This window comes from Macrobrachium nipponense, chromosome 1 (assembly GCF_015104395.2).
Source record: "Macrobrachium nipponense isolate FS-2020 chromosome 1, ASM1510439v2, whole genome shotgun sequence".
NCBI lineage: Eukaryota > Metazoa > Arthropoda > Malacostraca > Decapoda > Palaemonidae > Macrobrachium > Macrobrachium nipponense.
This window is the reverse complement of record NC_087200.1, coordinates 173131008-173148630: the sequence shown is the minus strand read 5'-3', so window position 1 is coordinate 173148630 and position 17623 is coordinate 173131008. Positions and strand designations below refer to the sequence as shown.

Sequence of the window (17623 nt, the reverse complement as noted above, 5' to 3'; positions counted from 1 at the left end):
ACTAAGGATACGGAAGAAAGGGAGGGGCGCCTGGGATACTAAGGGGCCTTCCCAGTCCCTTCTGGGTCGACCAATCACGACCCAATGACACAAGGCAGGGTGGAGAAGGACCGCCTCTATGAGGGACTGACCACCAATCAGGAGAGAGATCCTACACGGGCAAAACATTGTTGGTCTAACTGAAACAAAAATGAAAATACCTAAGAATAATCGAGAATATTAAAAACCAAAGAGATGTGATAAGACGTAGTAATTAACGAAAAACCTTTGAAATCCCCAAATATTGCGAACGAGCAAGCTTTTAAAATCTGGATACATTTCGACAAGGGGAAATGAACGCAGAGCCAGGCATGAGCGAGGGGTTGGGCACCGTCAGGATGCGGGGAGGGAGAAGGGAGGAAGGGCATTTGAAGGAGAGCTGAGGCAATATTAACAGCCAGCAGGCCTTCTTCGCCACCACTACTCGGTCGGACAACGCAGGCACCACACCCACGAAAGGTAAACAGGCCTCTCTCTCTCTCTCTCTATCTCTCTCTCTCTCTCTCTCTTCGTCCATAGGACACGTGAGTGCATTCAGATGTGACGTTGCTTCATTGATGTGACACACGTTGAAGCTTGCAGACCTGACAGTTCATTCATCCGGTTATTAACACTGTTTACTATTTCAAGTCATGGTTATCCGCCCTGACTGACAGCTATTTGTGATAGGCGTATTTCATCTTTTTAAAGTAGTCTTCTTACATCTTAAACAAATGGATTCTATTAACCTTATATTGGCCGATCAGTCAGGAGTAGCCCTTCACGCAAAATACAATTCCAACTTTCTATGAAGGCCCCACCCCGCACCCTCTTCAAACCTCACAAGCTGATTGTTTAAGACTGAAAGCTGCTTAACACATGACGGTTTATTACAATCGTCATTATCTTTAATATTAGATTTGCAATCAAGTGAAAAGCATCGAGTAACAAACAAAGGAAATTTTCGGCTTCTTTTTTTGTTCTTATCTTCATAGATAGGAAGCTTCCTATCTATAAAACCTGAAAGACAATCGCGGTAAAGACAAGGATGAAAGTATCACCTGCCCCCAGCTAATCAAGTTCTCTTTTTATTCCTCCAATTCTGAAGTGCAAATTTTGATTACAAAACTGAAAAGATGAAATGTTATGAAATATATCATGCAGTCAACTGTATGTGTGTGTAAAGTGACATTTCTTTTTGCTTTCTATTATCATGTCGTCATAAAAATTCTTCCCGATACTGTTAAGCTCATTTCTTTTCACAATCTTTCTAAGAAACCAAATACCGATTATGAAATGTGCCTCAGTGATAGAGTTTAAGAACTCGGTAACAGAGAAAACTGTCGAGGAAAGAAACTTTGTATGTATTTCCACGTCAAAAACGAACAACAAGTAACCTGGTGGCTCCCTCGAAGGCGGACTTGGCAGAGGCACAATAACTATTTCAGTCCTTTCCGGCAGCCCCAGCTCAGCTGATTCTTTAAATAACTTCCGGCAACTATGGCTTACACGGAACTTTACATTAAAAAAAATGTTAATTGGTTTTCAAAATAACTTTCATTTGATGACTGCGCTTCATAGATCGTCGTTGGCGGAGATCCAAGAAAGACGTTTGCTTTGAGACTGAGAAACTACCTTCAACAAACAAACTTTCTTGGCAAGCTCGGCTCCGTGCCGGGGTCAAGGGTAAGGAAGGTGACTTTTCAATGAGACTAGTAGTCACAAGGCTCTCTTTTCTTCATCTTTGCGGATTTTGCTCTTGTCCGTTGTTCGTCCTTTGACGAATGAGTCGAGAATAAATAAATACTTTTGTATACCTTAAAAGAGCCAAGGACTGGACAGGTGGTCAATGTAATAAAAATAACTGTAGTACTTGCCAACAAGAATGTCTACACGTTAGTGCCTGCAAGGGAGGAAACTTGAAGCAGTGATAATAATGTTCGTCTTATTGTGTCTCATAGAAGATCGTAAGACGAACATTATTATCCCTGCTTCAAGTTTCCTCCCTTGTAGGCTTCTATGAAACACAAAGTCATTCTGTCGTTGACCTATGATCATCTCATCTATGAGGGCATAGAAACTGAGGTAGTCTGAGGTCACAAATTAAGCTCATAAGTCTAATACCTAAATAATAATAAATAATAATAATAATAATAATAATAATAATAATAATAATAATAATAATAATAATAATAATAATAGTAATAATAATAATAATAATAATACCAGGAACACAATATAAACCACCATTTTGGAATAGACAGTGATAGTAAACAAAACCAGCAAAACTCTATGGATCTACAACCAACCATTTCACTTACCAGGGTTGCACGTGAAATGTTATTGAAGATCACGTCTGAACCACCAGACGATTCCCCTTGCCTTAGAGATTTGTGTCTTTGTTCCAAAATAGTAAAATTAAGTCCTTATGCCATTCCTAATCTTGCAGCAATAACAAGACTCCCACTACATTTGACAATGACGAAGGTAGTTCTACACAGGTTTTCATGTCATTTGTCATTATGAACAATTCAGCTCTTCTACTTTTCCACCCGCACTCATCAACTATTTCTACGCTTGTATATTTGCAATTACTGTTAATAACCCTTGTTGTTACGGCCGTACTTTATTACACTAAAAAAAATTCAATAAATAACTTTATACTTTTCCATTATCGCAAACCCGACACACTTACCTCAATTGTTCAACTCAAGTTACTCCACCTTTTACGTTATAAACCTTGAAGTACAAAACTTTTCTGTCTCGCAAAATAACTTTTTCTGTACCTATGTCATTTTCAGTAGCTCTCTTGACATGATGAATCATTTTAACGAATAATTGCATTGCGGATAACTGGCTTAATTGATGCTGATCAACCAGTTATTTTTCCTTCGTACAATAACCTAATATTTCTTCGCCAAAGTAAACAAAAAATCCCGTTTCCATTCACAAAATAAAAATTTTCTCCTTTACAAACAGACACAATTTTTGCTCTTGCTAACAATGAACACTTTTTACATTTAAAGGGATTTACATTTTCCTTAAAGCAATGAAACCTCCGACTCCTTTGCAAACTGAAGCCAATAAATCTCTAACAGAAATGAACAAAACCTTACAAAATGGCACCATTGCTCCTTTTATGGATCACCACAGCATCTCCGCCTTTAAATACCGGATGCATTTTCACCTTTGCAAGCTGAAACTGTTTTTAAGTTTGCAAAACCACACTAGTGTCGCCAGTGGAAATGCAAATCGAATGACTTGCATATTTTTTTCCGCAGAGCCATCATGACCACTCACTTCCAATACCCCGACGCCAACCTTCGCCATGAGCTGAAGAGGATCGCCGACGCCATCACTGCCCCTGGCAAGGGCATTTTGGCTGCCGACGAATCTGTGACTACCATGGGCAAGCGCCTGGCTGACATCGGAGTCGAAAACACCGATGATAACAGGCGCAAGTACCGCCAGCTCCTCTTCACTACCGACAAGGTAAACACGAAAGTATACACTTGATCATGTTCATTAAGCTGTAAAAACACAAGAACCTTACTAAAGAACGCCTTTCGTTTCTTGATAAGGCCTATTTCCTTGATCTTGATTCTGCAAAATGTTCTCCTCACATTTAAAAATGAACAGAAATCATTGCTTTTAACGACCCTAAAACCAATATCGCGAATCACTAACCGCGACCTTTCCACAGCACCTTTCCGACAACATCTCCGGCGTCATCCTCTTCCACGAAACTGTCTACCAGAACCACGACGATGGCACTCCCTTCATCAAGCTCATCAAGGATAAGGGAATCATCCCTGGTATCAAGGTAAGACTTGAAGAGGCAGCTGTAGTTTCACTGGAAAGAGAAGGGCTATACTGAATCATCCATGAAAAGATCTTGCAAATGAAACTGTCAAGGTTTCAACTGAAGGAGGGCATATCTCGAGTTAAGAGTTAACAGTAGTCCTTTCTTTCATCTGATTTTTCTCTCTCTTCGTGGAGGCTTCTAAATGGAATAGTATGCATTCTTTTTCCAATACCGAAAACTAGTATTTCCTGTGCCGAGTTCCCTTACCTATGAAATCAGGTATGCAGAACATGACTTCCACAACTGACTTGCGTTGTCTCCAATCTTTCGCTCCTGTTCCCCTGCAGGTGGACAAGGGTGTGGTGCCTCTTATGGGCTCTGAGGACGAAACAACCACCCAGGGTCTCGACGATCTCTCCCAGCGCTGCGCCCAGTACAAGAAGGACGGCTGCGACTTCGCCAAGTGGCGCTGTGTCCTGAAGATCAGCGAGAACACCCCCAGCCATCAGGCAATGCTCGAGAACGCCAACGTCCTCGCTCGCTATGCTTCCATCTGTCAGATGAACGGTCTCGTCCCCATCGTTGAACCTGAGGTAAGACACGACATTGTTGGGCGATTAACAAATGGAGGTGCTAGTAAAACTAGAATCTTTTCAAATCAATAGTTAGTTCTTATGCTATCGCAATTGTTTTCTTACGTTTCATGAAATGGGCCATGCACTGAATATCTTATCCAGAAATAATTTATAAGATTCTCCCAATAACTGACAATCATAATATTTCCTTAACCAAGTTATGGTGGCCTTGTCACACGGACAGTTCAGAGTGGCAGAATACAAACGCAAATATATCATTATCTTACAAGGTGAATAAACACAGACACTGGTAATAAACTATTACACATCAAAACAAGTATTCCTTCCAGTCAAGGGGCCTCAATTTCTCGTCCATTCTCAACAGGTTCTTCCCGATGGTACCCACGACTTGGAACGTGCCCAGAAGGTCACTGAGAAGGTCTTGGCTTTCGTGTACAAGGCGCTTAGCGATCACCACGTCTATCTCGAAGGTACCCTTCTGAAGCCCAACATGGTCACTGCTGGACAGTCCTGCCCCACTAAGTACAATGCTGCACAGGTTGCAAAGGTACGGTATATAAGTCATATTTCTATCTCTCATGTATGTACGTTCAAGGAATTTTCTTCGAAATTTATCGAGATTAGATTTTGCTTGGTGACATCACAGCTGCTTTTTGCATCATGAACTCAAGTAGGTGAAACAAATATATTACAGACAATTCATGCCGACCTAAAGCACGGGTTTAATAGCTCAAAATACCAATTACAATAGGAAACAATAAACAGGAACTGCCACTGCTACTACTAATAATGATTAAAAAAACTGCCCTCTTTCTTTCACGCCAGGCTACAGTGCAGGCCCTTGCCCGCACCGTTCCAGCTGCTGTTCCCGGCATCGTCTTCTTGTCAGGTGGTCAGTCTGAGGAGGAAGCCACCATCCACCTGGACGCCATCAACAGGTGCAGGGTGAACAGGAAGCCATGGGCTCTTACCTTCAGCTACGGCAGGGCTCTCCAGGCCTCCGTGCTGAAGGCATGGCAGGGCAAGGACGAGAACATCAAGCTCGCCCAGGACGAACTGCTCAAGAGGGCTGGGGTAAGTAATCACCCGAGCGGGTTCGTCTAGCCGATTTCAAATAGGAAGCTTGTAATTCTTGCCAATAATAGGAATAACCAAAATGATACTAATAATGGTAAAAATAGTAAAGATAAAGGACTGAATGAAGAAAACCGAAAGGTAATAATTAATTTCAGTTAATAAATCATTATCATTTGCTGGTTAACCGGTTATAATGTCTACATAACATAAATACAATTTCTCATTCATGAAGAATGGCAAGAGTTAATTACCGGAAACTAGTCCACATTTTACGGAATATGATCATAAATAGTTAAAGTAGTCACGAATCAATTGCCCAGCAGAGTCCGTAAGACGCATAGCGAGAAAAAGTAGACGCAATGCTTTCTGATGCATTTGCACGTTTGAGTAGCCATGGAAAAACGTAAAAGTTGCAAGAATACACAAACGAAAAGCCCAAACCTTTAACTAACGAATCTGATTCTTTTCCCCGAACAGGCAAACGGTGCCGCTGCCCAGGGCATGTACGAATGGGGCTCCTGCAAGGGTAGCGCTCAGGATGCTGGCCTCTTCATCAAGGACCACGCTTATTAAGTGATATAATATCTCCTTTCGGACCTCTTCAACAGCTCTTAGGTCACGAAGATCAACCCGGTTTTTTTTTCTCAAGATCTTAAGCAAGAAATGAAGAAACCACTACTTTATTTCAAGTTTTCTAGCCATGCTGTGAGTGGCCCTACTCCTACGAACACATAGGAGGCCTGCGATAGCTTTTCTTAGAGACTTTCCGCTGCCGGCCAAGATTTCTATTGCCTAGTTGAGATATGGCGACTAATTGTACCTGTTACTAATATCATCCAGTATTTGCCTTCTGTTATTTAAGTGATAATTTCAAGACCCACGTGAACGCTGGGCTAGTTTTCAGGGATTTCTTTTCATAGTTCAAAAAAGCAGCCGTATTCTCGCGGTTTTCTTGAAACGTCTCCCACAGCGTCAATTACACGTCAAACGTTTCGTCGGCTCATGTAAGTGTCTTTTAGTTCCTAGAATATATGAAAGACTGGAAGTTTTTTTCTGTAAAGCAAGAAGAACACTATTTCATCCACAAAGTCGAGAGATCATTGCTGGAACGAATATATCTCGAAGGGCAGAATCCAGTTCTCCTTTTAAGTTGAAGATATAGAGAATCCGATTCCACGCGCTCCAGGTTCGATTCTTTATATCACGTTAAATGGAATACCAGACTCTATCTTCCGGGATAGACTGGTTCCAGCAATGAGCGGTGTTCAAACTCCCCTCCCAACACCAAGAAATCTGAGCTGCAGAAGAAACTACAAAGAGACGTCGATGAAAACTAAAAACGGACTACATCGTGAGCATCGTCGACCATGGACGAACACCAAATAGTGAAAGAAATAGAAAGAAATTTACCACCACGATGCAGAAATACATCTAGATTGTAGAGGGGAGTTTGTATAACTATGTATATTTGTGTATATTTAAGGTTAGTCTTAAGTTTAACATTTATGCTGTACCTTATCCAATTCCATTTTTAATTTTTTGCTCAATTTTCCACTGTATGGGATGCACATTATGCTTTCTTACCTCGCATACCGTTTTTGTAACTTGATTTCTTTGGATCGCCTATGTCCCTTTTTAATTTTTGCTATTTATGATACGATACATTAAAATAAAGTTTATTATAAAATCTTACTATTTTGTTTGAATATTCATGAACTTTTGATTAGTAAACGAAGGCTTAGCTGTTCCTGAGCACAACTAAACTTAGGAAGAAAAGACCTCTACATTCAGAGCGAGGTAAACAGCCTGACCTCAACTTATGTACATGTACACTAGATAATATATATATATATATATATATATATATATATATATATATATATATATATATATATATATATATCCCTACATTAGGGGGTCGGTTGCCTAATGCGCCTTCTCCACTGCCTTCCATCATAGGCATCATCATCCACCAAACCTCTTCTCTCCATATCTTCCTTCACTTTATCTCACCATCTCATTCTCTGTCCCCCTCTCGATCTTCTTCCTCTAACAGGCTCCTACCAAGCCCTCTTCACTCCTTACTTGTCATCCACCCTCAACACATGTCCAGACCACCTCAATCATGACTGTTATTACCTCTGTAATCTTTACTGACCTTCTTATTTCGTCATTTTACAATCTCTCCAGGAGCGATATTCCCACAATTCACCTCAGCATTCTCATCTCTGTTCTCTCAAGCTTTACTTCCTCTTTTCTTTGTAAAGCCCATGTTTCCGAGCCATACATTAACACTGGTCTTATCACGGTGCTATAGATCTTCACTTCTAGCTTGATTGCCATCTTCTTCTAACATACTACTCCAGCTACCTCTCTCCACTTCCCCCACGCAGCTTTTATCCTACTGTCAACTTCAGCCTCACATCTGCATTCTTGGCTTAATGGATAGATCCTAAGTATTTAAACTTTTCCTCCTGTTTTACGATCGAGCCTCTTCTTTGTTGCATTACTATTCTGCCTCTATATTTCCTACTGCTCACCAAAACCTGTTTTATTCACATTCACCTTTAAGCTACCCCTCTATCCAACTCTTCTCAGTAAGTTTTCCTCATTTTCGGCAGTAATCACCAGATCATCAGTGTACAACAACTCCCTGATCTCTCCACTTAACACATCCATGACCAGCACAAACAAAAATGGGATTAATGCTGACCCCTGGTGTAATCCAACTCTAACTTCAAAGTTTTCTGTTTTCCCAACTGCCATTATTACTTTTGTGCTCGTTCTTTGATATATCATCTCGAACAGCCTAACTAACTTTTCTGGGACTTTCCTCTTCCTCAAACACCAAAACATCACTTCTATTGGGGTTCTACCGCATGCTTTCTCCAGGTGTATAAATGCACTAATAGAGCTCCTGGTTTTCCTCTAGCCTCTTTTCCTGTAGCTGTCTTACTATATATATATATATATATATATATATATATATATATATATATATATATATATATATATATATATAATCGCAACATTCCGCCGACTAGTGAGGTTCCAGATGTGAATATATGCCAGCCTCCACTCACACACACACACACACACACACACACAAATATATATATATATATATATATATATATATATATATATATATATATAATAGATGTATGTATGTATATATATATATCTATATATATCTATATATATATATACATAGATATAATATATATATATATATATATATATATATATATATATATATATATATATGTGTGTGTGTGTGTGTGTGTGTGTGTGTGTGTGTGTGTGTGTGTGTGTACATACATGCTATATTTCAACAAGTTGACTCCCCTATTAGGAAGCGATTCCTGAAAAGACAGCAGAGTCGTTACTGCAAAATTTACACTTGAAAACTGTTGAATGAAAATTGTGTATAGAATTCTGTTCAGAAAACGTTCACATTACCTGCCTCGCCTACTACAAAGAAAGTTCACCAGCAGTGCTGAAACTCCCTGCACATATGCCTTACAGCTCTCTGGTTTCCTGGGTATCAAGGCATAGTGCTTCAAAACTGCTTGCACAACATCTACCCAGCACTTTTCTGGGTATTTTTCAATTCCTTCCATCCAACATTTCTGAATCATACTCTCTTTTCATCAGTCTATCGTACCCGGTTCTCTTTACATGATAAAAAGAAATCTTTGTATCACTCTACTGGACTTCACATTTTTCATACTTATTACTTCTCAAGCTCAGTTCGTGATACACCATATATGTAACACAAACAGTACTTCACAGTGCCTTGAACATTTGTCCCTTTTATTCACTTTCACGTGCACTTCATTTAAATAAATTAAAGTTAGTTCAACAGTCCCACCATACTTTACATCTCTGGCTTCCATAGGTACTCCTTTTCTCTTCCAAATATTTTAAAACAAAACAAAATTAGCTGTTTTTTTTATACTTTTATTTCTCCTTGGAAGGTCCTGCCGTCTGACATTCACGGTGAATAACTAAGGTATAGCTGGATCTGGTCGGGTTCCTTGTTGACAGATCTCTAGTTACCTCTGCTAGAATGGAACATGGGATTTAGGCCATAGGTCATGCACTGGTACCCATGAGGTCATTCAGCGTCTAGAGGATTGAAAATCAATTCTAAATCTTGTATTTTCATATTTACATATACATTTACACAGGTTTACCTACGCTCAATAAATAAATGTCCGCAAATCAATACTGATAAAAATTAAAGTCTTGTAAAAACAACAGTTTACATAAAAATTTAAAAATCAAAGTCTTTTAAAAACAGGGCTACTGAGCTTAACTAAAAAAAACAGTCACTTAACATAAAGTGGAATAAAGTGTATGACTTAATACACTAAGGTGAAAAGGATATACAGTAATGTAAAAATAGAACAAAGTGGATCGTCACTTATCAGCACAAAGCTGTCGGGTAGCATTTAAAGAACATAGCAGTAACTACCATATTTGTGCCTAAAGTCTTGAATAAGCAAAAACTTGAAAAATATCATTTGCTTCATACATCTACACGAAGGGCTCACCAGCAGGGATTCAAGCCCAACTTCACATTGCAATTAACTTTTCTCGTGGGTTTCCTGGCTATCAAGGCCCTTCCTTGCAAATACTCCTTTCCCTCTATCTATCCAGCCCTTTCTAAGTCTTCCTTTATTCCGTCATCCTAATACTTATGATATAGACTCTCTTCACCCTCCTACATACTTCTCCCAAGACCAGACCACCCCAAAACACATATTAATCTTGTCACATATGATACAAAATCTCCATCTTTAAATTCCTCTTATTCTGCAAAGACTATACAAGGAATTCAACTCAAAAGCTTCAACCTTTTAATGATTTAATTCAATTAAAGGCGCGTTTAGTTCAATTTTCCCTCCATACATCCCCATCTGGCTTCTGTAGATACTACAAGTACCTTCACAATATTTAACACTCACATTGCTATGTTCCTTGCTTCATCTACTCTGTGGCTTATCTCCTCCTTCATCCTGCCATCGCCATACTCCCAAATACTTCCCAACATTCAATGCTCCATCTTCAAGGTTTCCATTCATTCTCGTAACCTTACTCTTGCTCACAACCGTTTCAACCTTCTACTCTTGCTAGCCAGTCTTTGTGGCTCATTTATACTATTTCCAGTCTTTATATTAATGAATATATATTCAGTCTTTTACCTGCATCTGCTATCACTTCTCTGACTTTTCTCATCACTACATCCATTAGAATATTAAATACAGCCACGGAGACATAAGACATCCAGACATCCCTGTCTCAGATTCACTTTTACTTTTACATCAAACCAGCTCCTCCCCGTCGACAAATTCCGTCGAACACATTCTTCGTTTCCTTCATACTCGCTTTCTATAACCTGTCTTCTGAACCATAATGACTTAACACCTGCCTCACCACCCTTCTATCGCTCCAACAGGAGCTTTTTTTCTTAGTCCATGCATGCTATGTAACAGCTTTCCATTCACATTTCTCTCATAACTGCTATATAACAGACTGGCTTCCTTGCTTAAACCCAGACTGTTCTTCCCCTGTTAATTTTTCCGTCATCTGTCTTACTGTGTTGATCCTACCACAGACCACTCAGGACCAATGAAAATAGCTTTTTACTCCTAGTATCATCAGGATCTAACCTTCTAACCCATGAAAAAACAGAGTGACATCTTTCAAAAGTGCATCTCAACAACATCTCAAAAATATCAATTTATAAAAATGCTAACTTTACAACGCTGGAGCACACCGGACAGTTGAAGGCGATCACACATATGGTTATGTAACTGACACATACCGCTGAAAGTGACCTGACGATACGACCAAACCGGGGAAAGACAACGCATAGATACTGAAAGACATAACATCTAAAGATATCCAAACTGTTCTATAACAAGAAAGCTCCGAATGATCCATTTCCTGACAACAGAGCAGCTTGCAACTTCTGATTCCCCCACAAATCCCACTCAGTGGCCACACTACAGATTTTTCTTTTCTTTTTCCGTCGGAATTCCTCTTGGTGTTGCTATGTGGGAGGTTGCTCAGGTCTTGTTGTCGAGCAATAGAGGTTTTGTTGCATGAGGACAAGAAGTACATTCTCTATTTGTAGTATCTGGCTAGTGGCAGTTCCTTTGCCTTATTTTTTATTCTCTCACTGTATTTAGTACTTATTCATATAAGTGAGTACATGTATCTATCTATCTATCTCGTTCTAATCTATCTATCTATATCTATATATATATATATATATATATATATATATATATATATTTATATATATATATATATTATATATACCATATATACAGCAGGCCCGTACTGAGTGGGGGGGGGAGTCGAACGAAACCCCCGCCCCCCAAAATTCTGGAAGCCATATTTTCTGTGACTATCCTTTTCATTGAACTGTACTTACAAGTATTTTTGTTTTGTTTGTTAAGTCAAAGTATATATTATAACAACAAATAAAGTATTATGCATGGTATCGTTAACATAATAAATGAATCAATCAATAAAACTGAAGAAATATTCTTGAATTTCAGTGCAAACTTTCAGCATTATAAGTAAAATTCTGTAACCAACCAAAGTCACTACTTTGAATAACATCTAATCGAGTAGAAGGGCATAGACCACATAGGTGCCCACAATTTTTTATCTTATATATTCTTATATATATATATATATATATATATATATATATATATATATACTATATATATATATATATACATATATCTATATAACTAAATAATATTTTCAGTATTTCATCTTGTATATACCTATATATGCAATGACATCTATAGAAGAAAAGGTTCAGTTTGGGGAAAAACGACCCCCCCCCCATAAAAAACTCTAGGTACGGGCCTGATATAATATTATATATATAATATATATAGCTCTATATATATATATATATATTATAATCATATATAATATATATATATATATATATATGATATATATATATATATATATATATATATATATAATATTATATATATATGAGAACGGTGCGGTGCGCATTGAACGGCATCTCAGCCTCTCATGATCTAAACTTCAGAGACTCGGCATCAAGAATACTGCCATGATGAACCTGAAAGTCTGACACGACGAGTATGTATAGACTTTGGTCCTGGAAAGTGTGACCACGTGTACCTAAAAAGTTATGTCGATGCTAAGTGAGCAGCATGAACTAATCTTGGGGGGTTACGGAACGCAAGCACCAATTCTTTGTTGAAATAACCGTAGATGGTGACCGAAGATAATCATTTTCGACAAAGGTCTCCTCATTGTTAACTTTTTCGGGGAATGAAATCCATCCAATTCGAGGAATCTTGCCTGACAAATAGAGATGGCCGAGAGCTACGGACATGCGACAATAGAGCAATATTTCAATAAAAGCAGAACAAAAGAGATGGCATATATATTATATATATATATATATATATATATATATATATATATATATATATATATATATATATATATAGCAGCATTTTCATAGTAGCAGGAATCCTTATAAATAACTCCTTATCTGGTATACCTGACTGATATTCTTTGTAGTAAAAAAAGGGAAAAGAACCTTTATGCCGAATCAGATGTTCAGAATCATTAATACCAGCTCACGTATATAAAATAAGTATCGGAGCAGAAATGCACTACAAAAGTACCTAACCAAAAAAGTCTTATCTAAGTTTTTCTGGATTCCGACCTCATACCCTACTGACTTATCTGATTTCTGTTAACGACAATAACGAGCTCATTTCACATTTTGGGGAACGAATAACTGCAAGAAGAGTTTTAGCTACAAAATTTTGCCCTCACTCCTTTTTTTTTTACAAGGCCCACTGTAGGTTACGCGTCACGATAAAAATGTACAACAGTTCCCAGAGCACAATCAGAAGTGGACTAAATAAAACTTTCTGTCACCGTTCAGATAAAACATCTAATTCATGATATTCACACATAAGAGCTATATGGTTAACCTAACCTACAGAAACACTAAAATCAATCTGAGCCAATCGCGACCTTTCTACATCTGGTGGGGGTCACAGGAACCTAATTGCTTCTTCAGGGCATTTTGGCCGTCGAGAAGGAAATATATAAATTCACGTTATCTATAAGAGACCTTATAGGCCTAGAGGTTAACTTTCCCGCAACTTTGGGGAGCACCAGATTACATCATTTCCACTTGTCTAGAAATGTGTTTTGGGTAAAAAGACTCCAAAAACTTTTCTAAATACTGGAAAAAGCACCAGATTTTCCAGTTATTTTAAACTATAAACAAATGGGGAGAGAACTGGCTTAGTTTATATTTTCCAACCACTGGCCAGTGGCGGGAAGATAAAGTAAAGTAAGTAAAGTAAGTTACCAAAGTCTTTGTAAGTTACTAATACGGGACACGTGATGGATGGCACTAGACTAGATCAAAGAATTCATATTTGGTTCGCCATAGACGCTGTTGTTATTTCTTGCGGTTTGTCTTCAAATCCTATTACATATTTCTTGGCAAACCTATAGTCCATTCGCTTTGTTGAAACTTTGCACCAAAATTTGGCATACTTTGCTAAACTGTCGCACTGTTAAATAGTCTTTACAGATACGGTAGTAGGTAACTTGACTGCTTTGTGATTATGTGACCTGGGTTCGTTTCCCGGTATCAGACATCACAATTTCCTCAAATTTCTCTGAACCTGGATCTTCAGGCTTTGTAGTAACAAGCGTATCCAAAAAACAGCAAAGAATTCAAGAAGTTAAAAGGGCATTGTGGCCATTAAATTGCATATATATATATATATATATATATATATATATATATATATATATATATAATATAAATATATATATATATATAAATATATATATATATATATATATATATATATATATATATAAGTATAAGTATATGCATAAAGACATATCAGGATGCGCACTTTTACCTCAAGTAATAGAAAAGAGTATCCCAAACTCAACCTTTAATCATTAAAAACTATCAGCTATTTCCAGCAATAAGACTCCGCCCTCCATGGGGTAACTAACAGCTGATCATTACCCAAACTTCATCAGCCTAATTTTACTGCCAACACATACTGCTCCAATTGTATTTAGAATAAATAGATATGTAAGTTGAATGGTTACTTGGACATATTTATAAGCAAGATGGGGACTTCAAAAACTAAAAACTTGAGCCTTGTTGGCAAAGTGTTTTTCCGCATAGCAAGTCCCAGCCCGGTAACGGCCCCAAAACATTATTAGTTTCTAGAGAGTCGTTTGGATTCTTACATAAAAACTCCTTTTGTTCTGCTCCATGCAGCCAGCCTTCAATTCGTTTTCCTTATCACGTGTCAATGGGAACCGTTGGTCCTGCGTCCAATTACCGCCGCTAATTTTATCGCCAACGTGACACGAACTTACTTCTGCGGGTCTAATGGAGGCGATTCTGCACGCAGCTGGTTTTCTGTGTACTACAGATAAGTTTCAGCTGCTGCAGTGTTATGCAAGCACGGTGGAAAGAGGGAGGGGCCGAGGTGCAGGCCAGAGGAGACTGATCTGTTACGGAAGGCGTTACGCAAACACACACTGGCAAACAACTTGATTTCCCTTAGTTCTTGTTACCAAGCAAGAGAAGAAACACTTCTTCAGATATCCGTGCTTTGTTACGTAAGAATGCAGGCGCCTTCCGCACTGCATGGGCGTGTCCAAGAGTTTACCACAGCCGCATTTCTTTCACCGTGCGGAAGGAGAAGCGAGGAACTGTAACTATAGAGATAAGAGACGTATGGCGAGGGTGGGTGATTGCTGGGTAAAAGGTCACCGAGTAACTGTTGCTAAGAAACAGGGTTGAGGGAGTTTCTGCAACAGGGGAAGAGGCTTTAAGAGAATGAAGAATGTAATATATTAGGAGCTGATGGGCTAACATGTGGGATGCTGTAATAGGTTATGAAACTGTAATCAAGAGGCTGACCTGAGCGCGTCAGGTAGAGCTACATGAGGGGAAAGAGTTCAGATGAGTTCTCTTGCATAAGGGAAAAGATGGCAGGTGACTGTAAGATTTATCGATGCATAAGAGTACTACTGACTGAGTTTCATAGAGAAAGTAACACATAACAACCAGGATTGTTAAAACATACGAGGTATGGGGCTGGACTAGGAAGAGGTTGTGTCAATCAAATAATTGTTAGGAAAAATTTGCGTGACAAATTAAAAAAAGTCCCAAAAATCTTTATGTGGAACAGACAGACATTAAAAAAAGGCACCATCAGAGATGAGAATTGGTAGAGGGTGATGTCAAACGAGATTCTAGATGAGACTGAAGTTATTATAATATGAAGACCTGAGAGTGACTGGATATTGTAAAAGTGGATTTTAGCAAGACATGAGCGAATCACGGAGGTGAACGTTTGTGGGAAGAGAACCGGTGTAAATATAGTAATTAGTTAGTAGATATAAGCAGATGATAGTTTCAACTGGTGATCATTAAGAGAAGCTGCCGACTCGTGAAAGAATTGGAAGGTGTTTCAAAACATAGAAAGTTGGCGGCGACTGTCAGCAAAAATATGGCTGTGAAGGTAAATGGATAAAGCAATGAATGACTAAAGTAAGAAGTGGCTGGTTCAAGTGGGTATTTGGGAGTAATTGAAACAAAAGTTAGCCGGAAGAGATGTGCGATGAGTCGCACAGTACGCGAAACAAGAAGGGCAGTGGAAAAAAAAAAATGGCATCGAAGAAAAAAGTAGGGTTCTGTTCAGGGAACGTCAAGCCAGTCCTTCAATATGGGAATTAATTATTGGTGTTTTGAAAAGGCGAGAAATGCGGAGATGGTTAAAGAGATGAGCAGCGAATGGAAAACAAGAGGTTTGTGTAAAGGTTGACCTTCTTGGAAGATTTGGGCTGAATGAGGAAAAGATAAGGACATTAAGTTGTACGTGCCACAGAATGTATGAAAAAAAGTTAAGAGACAAGAAGCGAACAAACAGTTAACAGCCATTATCATTCTAAAACTTCTGTACACATAAAAAATCTTCATAAGTTAACTCGGTTTGATTTTATAGGAGATGAATCATATGTTTATCGCAACAATGGATTTGTTTGTAAGAGGAAAAGCCTTTTTTGTATGTTCACAAAAGCGTCAATAGTAGTGCTCATGCATATGTTAATAATTAATCAGTGATACACTATACACACACAAACACACACACAAATAGATTTACTTATTTTTATTACTTATAAATACACTAAGACATTAATAGTGATTAATATCTAATTCACTACACATTAGGAGTAACCTACTCTTAATGGGAATTATTGGCTCTAAACCAGACCAATTATAATTCTCCTTGGGTGCCAGTTATTCCCTAGGTATAGTGAATTCGATATTAAACGATATTTGTGGCTTAATATATAGTGGTCAATAATATATATATATATATATATATATATATATATATATATATATATAGTATATACATATACATATATATACATATGTCTTCATTATATAAACATACACATACATATACGTAGATATACCTTTATATATCATATATACACTTATATGTATACATATATAAAAATAAAATCAAACATTTATGTATATTTGATGTTATTATATATATATATATATACACACACACACACCACACACACACATATATATATATATATATATATATATATATATATATATATATATATATAACTGGTAAAAATGTTCTGTTACAACAGAATTCCATCTAATAAAAGGAGCCCATAAAAACACCAAAATATAGAGAGAAAAGTACTATATTTCAGAGACTGCTGTCTCCCTCTTCAGGTATATGCCTGAAGAGAGAGACAGCAGTCTCTGAAATATAGTACTTTTCTCTCTATATTTTGGTGTTTTTATGGGTTCCTTTTCTTATATATATATATATATATATATATATATATATATATATATATATAGTATATATTTGTATGTTATATAATTCACACAGTGGGTACTTATAACTTCATGTAACCTGTTCCTTCTGAAAACCAAAGATTTTTCACATGCAAAGTTTGATAGGAGACAAGACGCAGGGTCCCCCTGGTGTGTGTGTGTGTGTGGTTTCTG

General features: G+C 37.8%; 1 protein-coding gene across 1 annotated transcript; it reads left to right on the top strand.

Annotated features, from left to right (window-relative positions):
* The first annotated feature begins 358 nt into the window (after positions 1-358).
* On the top strand, positions 359-7188 carry LOC135219851 (fructose-bisphosphate aldolase-like). Its single transcript, XM_064256961.1, has 7 exons — positions 359-498; positions 3300-3510; positions 3722-3841; positions 4171-4416; positions 4784-4966; positions 5245-5493; positions 5974-7188. The coding sequence occupies exons 2-7, from the start codon at positions 3307-3309 to the stop codon at positions 6067-6069; spliced, it is 1098 nt and encodes a 365-aa protein (XP_064113031.1). The 5' UTR covers positions 359-498; positions 3300-3306; the 3' UTR covers positions 6070-7188.
* Positions 7189-17623: the final 10435 nt, after the last annotated feature.